General features: G+C 34.3%; 2 protein-coding genes across 3 annotated transcripts in view; both read left to right on the plus strand.

Annotated features, from left to right (window-relative positions):
- LOC130745277 (uncharacterized) overlaps positions 1-12,301 on the plus strand; it is a 66,886-nt gene that overhangs the window by 38,844 nt on the left and 15,741 nt on the right. Inside the window, exon 4 of the mRNA XM_057597447.1 lies at positions 2,916-3,221. Within this exon, the coding sequence (XP_057453430.1) occupies positions 3,158-3,221 (64 nt within the window). The 5' untranslated portion in view covers positions 2,916-3,157. The remainder of the gene's footprint in view (positions 1-2,915; positions 3,222-12,301) is intronic.
- Positions 118-2,726, plus strand: LOC130745278 (uncharacterized). Of its 2 annotated transcripts, none has more exons than XM_057597449.1 (4): positions 118-1,907; positions 2,003-2,089; positions 2,259-2,538; positions 2,664-2,726. In XM_057597449.1, the coding sequence occupies exons 1-4, from the start codon at positions 1,844-1,846 to the stop codon at positions 2,665-2,667; spliced, it is 435 nt and encodes a 144-aa protein (XP_057453432.1). In that variant the 5' UTR covers positions 118-1,843; the 3' UTR covers positions 2,668-2,726. The 2 variants fall into 2 exon arrangements, with proteins under 2 accessions (XP_057453432.1, XP_057453431.1); XM_057597448.1 differs by having other exon boundaries at positions 145-1,907; positions 2,256-2,538.

Here is a 12,301-nt window from a genome sequence, read left to right on the forward strand (position 1 = left end):
ATTTGACAGTATCGATCCTCATGACATCCGTGACAACAAATCCTAAAGGCACGAAGTCAGATTATAGCTTTACGACAATAAAGTTTCGTCGTGGTTTTATTTTGTTAAGTGTTCATATTTATTTAGTCTCTTAATTTTAAAAGATAAAAAAATTGGAAATTTTCAAGTATATCAACTTTTTTTTTGGTATTTGCATCCGGTAACCGGTAACCCTTTGGATGCCGCCAAATTCGGGATTTAGTCACAGTTAAGGCTCCTCATCCCTTCCCCAAAGTGTATTGTGTGGGGATCGAACCCGATAGTTCTTCACACTGAGCTACCATATGAATATACATATCTAAATAATAAGAACAAAATTCGCCGTGCAAAGCACGGGTAAGAAACACTAGTATGACCAGTGTTATCAGACTCGACCCGGAGATCGACTCGGTCAGGGCACTGGGTCAATGGGTCACTGGTCTAACCATTGGGTCACTGGTTGAACCGTTTGACTCGGTTGACACTAAAAAAAATGAAAAAATTCATAATCCAAAGACAAGCTTTTAGCATCTCTATATGTCTCAAATCCAAAGTTTCAGAAAAATGAATTTCAAAAGTTTAATTGAAAGTTAGAGCTACAATTTTTTTTTCGTTCATATGTGTTTGACGTGAGCCCACACACAATGCAGCATATATATTATTTTTAATAACTACAAATGGGCCATGATGGAAACTTTTGGCCCAACTTTTTTTTTACCCAACTTATACTAACCCTAATATTTTCCTTTACCCTCATTTACACTTCTCCAATATCTAACATAAGAAGCTGCAGCCGCACAACAGATATGAGACATTGATGTTGCAGGGTGAGAAAGGGGCAAGATAGAGGAAATGGAAAAGAGACAAGGCCAAAACCGATTCATGAAATCCAAAGAAGAATCAACACACTCCGCTTTGCTTCTGTAACCATTCAACAGTTTCAACAACTTAGTAGTCTTATCCTTGGTACTCTCCCCACAACCCACCTGAAGAAGAACGAGTAGCTTCTGAAAGACCCCAACTTGAAGCGCCTCAATCAACACCCATTCTTCAGTTTTAGAATTTTGAGCAGCACCCCTTCGATCTGTTCTTCGTTTTGGATCATTTTGGAGTTATATTTTTTTTTTAAAAAGAATACCGGTCCAACCATAGCTCCGGGTCACCGGTTTTTATACTGACCCGGCCGGTTCAATCCGGTTCAAGGCGAGTCGATTGCATCCCCGATCCGTTGCTCGACTCAAACCGGTCAGGGGTCCGGTTTCCGGTTCAACCGATCAAACCGGCCGGTTCGAGCCGAGTCTGATAACACTGAGTATGACTCTAAATCCAAACACATAGTGTTCATTAAGAAGCACAAAAATTCTCCATGAAAAAAAAAGGAGCTTCAAATAGAACAATTATTAAAAGTTAAAAAACAAAAAAAAATTCAGTTTACTAAAAGCAAAAAAAATTTCAGTTTACTTAAAACAACCAAGCGTGGTCGTTCTGCCATTCCGTTCCATTCTTCCTCTCCTCTCTCAACCCTACCCTCTGGGAGTTGGGTTTGGAGCCCCACCCCTTAGGCTTTGCACCCCACTAAAACAGATACGGAATTTAAATTTCCGTATCAATACGGAAAATAAAATTCCGTATCTGTTTTAGTATATAATGAGTGGTTGAAAATGTGACACGCATGCTTAAATACAGTACGGAATTTTAAGTTCCGTATTCAATATGGAGAATACGGAACTTTAAATTCCGTATTTGATAAAGTGGGGTGCCAAGCCCCATAGGTGGGGTGCCAAACCCAACTCCCCTACCCTCTCCTCTCTCAACCGCCGCAACGATGACGACGCCTCGCGCCTCCATTTTCAGCCCCTCCGCGTCTGTAATTCCAGACCACGATTCAGGTACACACCACCGTAAACCAAAGCACGATACGCAGCACAACCTATAATTTTTTACAAAATTAATTACAATGGATTTATTGTTTTCTTTTGATTAGTCGAGAATGAGAAGGATTTTGCTTCACCGTTAAAGAAATTCAAAGTTGACAAGGATTTAGTAGGAGAAGAGCACACCACTGATTCCGGTACAAACCCTAAATCATATTTTCATGTTTTCTTTCTTTCTTATATATCTTGCCTGGTTTTGTTTTGTTTCTACATTCTTGTTTGGTGTAGATTCCGATCCTAAAGTAAACCCTAAATCATCTTGAATGGCTGATTTGTCTGTTTTTGTTGCTGTAATTGTTGAAGAAGCTGCTGCCAATGAACTTATCTCCTTGGAGGCTTTCAAAATCTGGTGCAAAGTGTATGGAAAAGAATACGCTGACGAGAAGGAGAAACAATCGAGCTTCCAAATTTTCAAGAGGTCTCTTGAGACCGAGACCCCCTTCATCCCAGGTGCTCTGACTTTTCCGAGTTTGGCTGATCAAACCGAAAAAGAATTTCAGGAGTTTTGTGAAAAACATGACCTGCAGAAATATGACCAGCCGATGAATAATAGTATATCCATCAAACACATCATATATCTCAGAAGGTACAAACCTGAATCATATTTTGAGTTTAATTAATTAATTAATTTCATGTTTTCTTTCTTTCTTTCTTATATATCTTCGCTGGTTTCCGTTCCAATGGTTTTCTTGTTTGTTTTCTGTTGATCAGTTGAGAATGAGAAGGAAGATTAAGTAGGAGAAGAAGACAACACTCCCGTTCCAATGTCACTAGGTTCCAGTACAATCCCTAAATCATATTTTAATTAATTTCATGTTTTCTTTCTTATATATCTTGCCTGGTTTTGTTTCTACATTCTTGTTTGGTGTAGATTCCGATCCAGTAAACCCTTAATCATCTTGAGTTAATTAATTTCATATATCTGGGCTGATTTGTCTGTTTTTGTTGCTGTAATTGTTGAAGAAGCTGCTGCTGCCAAGGAACTTGACTTCTTCGAGGCTTTCAAAATCTGGTGCAAAGTGTATGGAAAAGAATACGCTGACGAGAAGGAGAAACAATCGAGGTTCCAAATTTTCAAGAGGTCTCTTGAGACCGAGACCCCCTTCATCCCAGGTGCTCTGACTTTTCCGAGTTTGGCTGATCAAACCGAAAAAGAATTTCAGGAGTTTTGTGAAAAACATGACCTGCAGAAATATGATCAGCCGATGAATAATAGTATATCCATCAAACACATCATATATCTCAGAAACAAGTATCTAATCTCAGAAGGTACAAACCTGAATCATATTTTGAGTTTAATTAATTAATTAATTTCATGTTTTCTTTCTTTCTTTCTTATATATCTTCGCTGGTTTTGTTTCTTCTATGCTGATGAAGACAACACTCCCTTTCCAACCCATCTCTATTGATCCTGAAGTTAAACCTAAATCATATTGAGTTAAATTAATTATTTAATTTCATGTTTTCTTTCTTTCTTATATATCTTGGCTGGTTTGTCTGGTTTTGTGAAGTTCAATTCGTTGAAGAAAGCTCTTTTGAGGACCACCCGCAAGTCGTGCTAGGAGTTTTTCGGGTTTGGCTGATCGCACTGGAAAAGAATTTAATGAGTTTAGAGAATTTCATGCGTGTTGAGATTATGTCTAAGTAGCTGTTTGAATTTCAATTTTAAGTTGTAAGTTTGACCCTTTTTAATTAAGGTTGAATAAGTCCTTTTAATGTGAATCCAGCTGACACCCCAGAGCACAAATGGATCACCCTTTTTAGCTTGCCTCACTTAGTGTGATAAGAAGACTTTTGTGGTTGTTCTTAATAGTCATCGAACAAGTTATGATTTTAATTTTATTTTACATGTTGTGAGACCACCTATATACCTTTTACAGTTTGGTAGAATTGGAAAACAATGATTAGATTTGAGTGTGATTTTGTTTTATCATATATAACTAGCATACATTGGCTGAGTAAAAGAGCACTTGTAATATTTGCTCTGTTGATTGTTGCGACCAATCAATCATTTATAGAGCTGTACGTGTGGGTAGGAGGATCAATTTGACATGCATGACTGTCCATGTAAAACCGGTGGACTGAAATTTACATATAAGTTTTAGGCTTATAGAGGTTTTTTTATTGTATTTTTCATTTTTGAAACCATTGTTCATATCTGGAGATTAGTGTTGTGTTTCTTTTCAGTTCGGTCATCTAAAAGTACTTTCGGGTCTTATGTAACTTTGTGTTACTATGTTTGGCAAATTAAAAACTACATTTACCCAACCTATTTTTAGCCCCAAACCAATTTCCATCTCAACTCTCCAAATTGTCACTTTTACATTCATCCAACATACTTTCAACCCCAAACTCTATTTTGAAATCAAAGTATCTAAACATAAATCACATTACAACCAACCCACTTTGGTCCAAACTTTGTTTTGCAAATCTATATTCACTCGAACTCTGTTTTGCAAACACAACTTGAGCTTTTTTATGATGCATCTAGCAACCATGGAGGTTTTAACAACCAGGATTATGTTATTGATCTTTGGCGTAATACTATCAAATAGAGGATTATGTTATTGATCTTTGGCGTAATACTATCAAATAGAGTTGAAAGAAATTCTGTAACCTGTTGTTTTTAGAGTTAACACTCAACACTTATATTATTAATATTTTTTTCAATTGTCTAACATCTGAATGTATTCTTAGAAGAAATCCTTGTATCCTGTGTCAGTTATTATTTCCATCATTATATTTTGTTACATTATTGACGGTCATGGTAATCATAGTAAAATATTTTTTTTTTTGAACTTAATCATAGTAAAATATATTAGTCTAATTGAAATTTATAGTAACTATTAGGGGATTGTTATTCGGACTCCTCGATGGCTATTTAGACCCTGTTAAATTCGTAAAATCTGAAAAAGTCCTTTATAAAAAAAATTCCGCTCGCACTTTTAATGTGCGACCAAAACGCATTTGTAAATTGCGTCCATCACGCACTTCCAAGGTGCGCCCATCACGCACTTTCAACGTGCGTTTTGGTCGAACTTTCACTGTGCGAGCGGAACGCACATATTTTTATTTTTTCCTATTTAGTTTCTGGAAAGAATTTGGGACTGACACATCTTGGTTAAGGTAACATGACCATTATGAGCTCAAATATGTAGTCAGAATCTTCAAATTCTTACTCCTAGTAGTTGCTTCACAATCAGGTGGGGTGCGGTTTGGAAAAGTAGACAGTTTTTTATGTCGGATGCTCAGGCGACGAACTGCAAAGTTGAAGAGAAAAATCAAATGACCGTAACTTAGCACCTTCTTCGAAGGTCCTAAGATTTGTGTAATTTAACCAAATTCCTTCATCTGATATTTTATTTTGAATTTTGAATTTTTTTTATTCCACCATAAATCTTCAAATATTCTGACTTGATTTACTGTGGAGTCTCATAATTTTTAAAAATCATCTGACATCAGTTCTGTACAATGTTGCAGCAATTCGCCATTTAAAAGTGTGTTTCCTTCGCACTTTAAAAGTGCGTTAACAACACACTTTTTAAGTGCGTGCACTTTAGAAGTGCGTGACGCACTTTAGAAGTGTAGGAGTAGTGTCGTAGCTCTGACCGTCATGCTTTCAGATTTGGGACAGGGTAGTTTCCTGCCGGTAGCTTTTTGTGTGGTTTCCTATGGTGATCACAGAGAGCTGGTTGGATTTAGGAGGTCTTTTCTTAGGCCGCTGGGCCAACTTGTTCTCAGTTTTTGAGGGATAGTGTTGCGGACACCGAACTTTACCTTGGTTTGTACATATTGCCTTCGGGCGTTACTTTCTTCCTGTCACCCGTCACTGGAGGTTACTCATGACGTGGTTTGTATTAGCGGGGCATGTATATATAGTTGTATATTAGTTTCTTTTATCTTTTGTTGAGGAGTTTATTGTTTTCTGTCTTTAGTTATATTGTCGAAAAAAAATTATTCACGTTTTTCCGCTTAAGTATTTCTTTTGGTTACTAAAGTGACGCCACCGAAATCGGGGTGTCACAAGGATTTAGGTTGTTTACTTCTTGATTTTATCTTAATTTATTTTTAGAGTATTAATTAATTTTTATGGTATTTTTATTGAATTTCCGGATTTTTAATTAATTCAGGATTTTATGAGTTTTTATTGTGATTTGCTTGATTTTGATAGTTTTTATCTATATTTATTTAGTACATTTTTAAATTTTAGATTTGATTAGTATTTAGGTTGTTTATTTCCTGATTTTATCTTAATTTATCTTATTATTTATTTTTAGAGTATTAATCAATTTTTATGATATTTTTATTGAATTTTCAGATTTTTTATTAATTCAGGATTTTATGAGTTTTTATTGTGATTTGCTAGATTTTGATAGTTTTATCTATATTTATTTAGTACTTTTTTATATTTTAGATTTGATTAGGATTTAGGTTGTTTATTTCATGATTTTATTTTAGTTTATCTTATTATTTATTTTTAGTTTATTAATTAATTTTTATGGTATTTTTATTGAATTTTCGGATTTTTAATTAATTTAGGATTTTATGAGTTTTTATTGTGATTTTCTAGATTTTGATAGTTTTTATCTATATTTATTTAGTACCTTTTTATATTTTAGATTTGATTAGGATTTAGGTTGTTTATTTCCTGATTTTATCCTAATTTATCTTATTATTTATTTTTAGAGTATTAATCAATTTTTATGATATTTTTATTGAATTTTCGGATTTTTAATTAATTCAGGATTTTATGAGTTTTTATTGTGATTTGCTAGATTTTGATAGTTTTTATCTTTATTTATTTAGTACATTTTTATATTTTAGATTTGATTAGGATTTAGGTTGTTTATTTCATGATTTTATCTTAGTTTATCTTATTATTTATTTTTAAAAGTATTAATTAATTTTTATGGTATTTTTATTGAATTTTCGGATTTTTAATTAATTCAGGATTTTATGAGTTTTTATTGTGATTTGCTAGATTTTGATAGTTTTTATCTACATTTATTTAGTACCTTTTTATATTTTAGATTTGATTAGGATTTAGGTTGTTTATTTCATGATTTTATCTTAGTTTATCTTATTATTTATTTTTAGAGTATTAATTAATTTTTATGGTATTTTTATTGAATTTTCGGATTTTTAATTAATTCAGGATTTTATGAGTTTTTATTGTGATTTGCTAGATTTTGATAGTTTTTATCTATATTTATTTAGTACCTTTTTATATTTTAGATTTGATTAGGATTTAGGTTGTTTATTTCATGATTTTATCTTAATTTATCTTATTATTTATTTTTGGAGTATTAATTAATTTTTATGGTATTTTTATTGAATTTTCGGATTTTTAATTAATTCTGAATTTTATGAGTTTTTATTGTGATTTGCTCGATTTTTGTAGTTTTTATCGATCTTTATTTATTACCTTGCTTCTCTCATGTGTGAGTTCTTTACATTTTTCGATTTCCTGCGCCTATTGGTTGATTTCTCTATCTTGATTTCTCTTCCATCGGTGGTTCTCCTTCCTCACTTGACTTCTCTCTTCCATATCTTTCTTCTCCATAAACTCCATCCCTCCAATCTTTTTCATTTTTTTCAAAAAAGATTGGTTCTTCGTCCTCATTCCCAAGTATAACTTCTGATTTCTATTTTACTTTATTTTATTTTACTTTACTTTACCTTTAACTTTCATTCACTCATGTTTGACTTCAAAGTCAATTTCGTTCATCACTTGCAGTGCCAATTTCAAATTCTTTTCTTCAGTTTTTTTTATAGATATTCCACCAAAAGAGATTCCAAAGGAAGCCATGGATGGTGAGTCCATTTTATATTCTATATGAAATTTTGCAATATTTTGATTTGTTTTTTATGTTTTCTGATTCTCCTTTGTATGTGTTTCTATTCTATATGTTCATTTTTCTTAATTTGCATCTAAAATCAGTGTCCTATGTTATAGGAGGTGAAACATTGATATGTGTTTTGTTTTGACTAACCTAATCATTGCCAATGAAGTGGATTGAGGGAGTGAAAGAATTGAGGGGAGAGAAAGGAGAAGCTGAAGATTTTTTTCCTTGGAACTTTTTTATTTGGTAATTTTTTCTTTTTTCCTGCTTCTTGCACTGAGAAAATTAATTATTATTGTTGGTGCTTGCTGTTACAACTACAGAACTACATATCATGGATGAGATTTTACATCTTATCTTTGTTCGCTCAAGCTATACTATTGAGGTTAGGCTATTATAACTGTTGTTATCCTTTCTCATATGCTAAACGCCTAAACGAATGTTCCAACAATAAATTGATTTCCTTGGCTTCCATGGATTTTCGTACAAAAGCTGGTAGTCGGCAATCAGAAGCATGGTCATTACCACTCATATTAGAATCTAGAGACATGCTTAAAATGGTGGTGCGAGTGAGGGTGTTCCAGATGAAGTGGTTGAGAGGTGGTTGCTCTTTGACGGCGCTAAAGTGGATGAGCTTGCTCTGAGCGAAGACAGTGTTGTGGATACCGGTTTTGATGAAGAGGGAGTGGATTTTCTTTGTGCGACTTGAGCGAAAATAACTGGAACAAACCTTCACGCCAACGGTGGAGCAAGAGCGACAGCAAGTTCAACGGAGCAAGAGCTGTGGCGACGGTGGAGTAGGAGCAACGGCGGCGATGAGAGTGTGAGAGGAAATTTCAGAGAAAACTGAGACTTAGGGTTTTTGAGTGTGAATGGATTCAGAAGGAAGAGCATAGGTTTAGCTGTAAGGAGAAATCAGGGCACATGTGGCAAGTAGGGCCAAGGAGGAAGAGGTTAGGTTTGACACGTGTAAAATATCAAGTGAGAAATAATCTCAGAGTGACACGTCATTAACAAGGTCTTATCTTGCTCTCATTTCAAGTAAGCCACAAAACATGTGAGACCAGTACTCATGGAGGTTTTTCTCAGTCCATTATATGTATATATTCACCAGATAAGAGATAGAGATTGTGTGTTTGGTGTTGCACTGCTGTGATGCATATATAGTTTTACTGACTTAGTTCATCAATTCTATATCTATCTATCATCATTACATATATTAAAAGTCACTTTTCGAATGCAATATTAGATTTTATAATTAATCATTGTTCTACTATGGTTCAATCAATCAAACTTTAATGTGATTGGAAGTCTTGCTTCATGAGTGTGTAATTATCACATTATGATTTAGTATCAGCATATGTTTTTGATTTGGTTATTGTACTTTCAACAAAAGTGCTGCATAAATCAAAGAGCACTCTAACATGTCTATCAATCTCATTTCATGAGTTCTTGATTTTCTGTGACTTAGAATGCAGAGACTGCTGGAAGCTTCTGATTTGGAAGCAAGTTTCATTTTAATTAGAATGAGTTCATATTAATTCATGTTAAAGCTGGACAACAATCAGGAATAGCACCTAGGATTGCTGCTGATTTGGAAGCAAGTTTCATTTGATGTTTTAATTAGAAATAAATATTTTAATGATTTAAATTTTGAATGTGACACCTTCTTACTTCATGAAGTGCTTTTTCATATGATGCAGGTGAAAGGCACAGAGCCAAAGAACAGACTCTGATTGGAGTGAAAACATAATTTTCATATGATGTTAGGTACTGTGTGGAATTTGTGAGTGTGTTTGTGGATAATTTATAAGAAAAGCGGTGGTGATGCTGAGGTAGAGAAATCTGAGAGAGATTTTGATGTAAATGGAGATTTTTCTTTCTTATGGGATTGGACTTTTAATCCTTATCCACGCAATTCGAAATTTCCATTATTAATACTATTATTTATGACACTTATGTCACTGACAAATAATAATTAGAATATGATGCAAAGTATATTCTTCATAATTGAGAATTAAGTAGTTGTTTTTAAGAGTCTTTTATGTATAACTCAGATGCAAACAGTATGCACTCAGCTATCACTTGAGCACTAGAGAAAGTAAAGGGTGCATTACTATTCTGAATTTTTCTATTTGTGACAACGTGTTACTTCTTGAGGCTTGGCAAGATTGGTATTTCAATGTCCGGGGGTAACCGTTCATGAGTTTAGTTTTTTTTTCTGTTGGTGGCTAAATGTATTAGAAAGAGCCGTTGGTGCCTTGCTTTAGGAAGGTGTTGATAATGTAATTGGTGATTGACAATCATAAGGCTAAAAGCTTTTATAGAAGGAACATTTTAAATGAAAATACTTCTACATAAAAATAAATGTTAATAAGACTTCACTGGAATATTTTTTTGGTTAAAAAAAACATAATATAATATAGTTTGAAGTTAATTTTGTACTACATAATAATATAGTCCACTTTAACTTTTTTGTACAAATTATTATAGGAGTTAAATTCTCCTACGGGAAGGAATATTTTAACAACAAAGTACATTTATTGTTAAACCTAATAAAATATACATTTTATATAACTTATGTATTTTTTTTCGTAACTTTTAAAATAATTTTAGGGGAAAATTTAGTAAAAGTTTTGTGAAAGTTTGAAGATTGTGTGATATTCGTCGTGGTTTTATTTTGTTAAGTGTTCATATTTATTTAGTCTCTTAATTTTAAAAGATAAAAAAATTGGAAATTTTCAAGTATATCAACTTTTTTTTTGGTATTTGCATCCGGTAACCGGTAACCCTTTGGATGCCGCCAAATTCGGGATTTAGTCACAGTTAAGGCTCCTCATCCCTTCCCCAAAGTGTATTGTGTGGGGATCGAACCCGATAGTTCTTCACACTGAGCTACCATATGAATATACATATCTAAATAATAAGAACAAAATTCGCCGTGCAAAGCACGGGTAAGAAACACTAGTATGACCAGTGTTATCAGACTCGACCCGGAGATCGACTCGGTCAGGGCACTGGGTCAATGGGTCACTGGTCTAACCATTGGGTCACTGGTTGAACCGTTTGACTCGGTTGACACTAAAAAAAATGAAAAAATTCATAATCCAAAGACAAGCTTTTAGCATCTCTATATGTCTCAAATCCAAAGTTTCAGAAAAATGAATTTCAAAAGTTTAATTGAAAGTTAGAGCTACAATTTTTTTTTCGTTCATATGTGTTTGACGTGAGCCCACACACAATGCAGCATATATATTATTTTTAATAACTACAAATGGGCCATGATGGAAACTTTTGGCCCAACTTTTTTTTTACCCAACTTATACTAACCCTAATATTTTCCTTTACCCTCATTTACACTTCTCCAATATCTAACATAAGAAGCTGCAGCCGCACAACAGATATGAGACATTGATGTTGCAGGGTGAGAAAGGGGCAAGATAGAGGAAATGGAAAAGAGACAAGGCCAAAACCGATTCATGAAATCCAAAGAAGAATCAACACACTCCGCTTTGCTTCTGTAACCATTCAACAGTTTCAACAACTTAGTAGTCTTATCCTTGGTACTCTCCCCACAACCCACCTGAAGAAGAACGAGTAGCTTCTGAAAGACCCCAACTTGAAGCGCCTCAATCAACACCCATTCTTCAGTTTTAGAATTTTGAGCAACACCCCTTCGATCTGTTCTTCGTTTTGGATCATTTTGGAGTTATATTTTTTTTTTAAAAAGAATACCGGTCCAACCATAGCTCCGGGTCACCGGTTTTTATACTGACCCGGTCGGTTCAATCCGGTTCAAGGCGAGTCGATTGCATCCCCGATCCGTTGCTCGACTCGAACCGGTCAGGGGTCCAGTTTCAGGTTCAACCGATCAAACCGGCCGGTTCGAGCCGAGTCTGATAACACTGAGTATGACTCTAAATCCAAACACATAGTGTTCATTAAGAAGCACAAAAATTCTCCATGAAAAAAAAAGGAGCTTCAAATAGAACAATTATTAAAAGTTAAAAAACAAAAAAAAAATTCAGTTTACTAAAAGCAAAAAAAATTTCAGTTTACTTAAAACAACCAAGCGTGGTCGTTCTGCCATTCCGTTCCATTCTTCCTCTCCTCTCTCAACCCTACCCTCTCCTCTCTCAACCGCCGCAACGATGACGACGCCTCGCGCCTCCATTTTCAGCCCCTTCGCGTCTGTAATTCCAGACCACGATTCAGGTACACACCACCGTAAACCAAAGCACGATACGCAGCACAACCTATAATTTTTTACAAAATTAATTACAATGGAAGGATTTTGCTTCACCGTTAAAGAAATTCAAAGTTGACAAGGATTTAGTAGGAGAAGAGCACACCACTGATTCCGGTACAAACCCTAAATCATATTTTCATGTTTTCTTTCTTTCTTATATATCTTGCCTGGTTTTGTTTTGTTTCTACATTCTTGTTTGGTGTAGATTCCGATCCTAAAGTAAACCCTAAATCATCTTGAGTGGCTGATTTGTCTGT

This window comes from Lotus japonicus, chromosome 3, assembly GCF_012489685.1.
Source record: "Lotus japonicus ecotype B-129 chromosome 3, LjGifu_v1.2".
Taxonomy (NCBI): Eukaryota; Viridiplantae; Streptophyta; class Magnoliopsida; order Fabales; family Fabaceae; genus Lotus; species Lotus japonicus.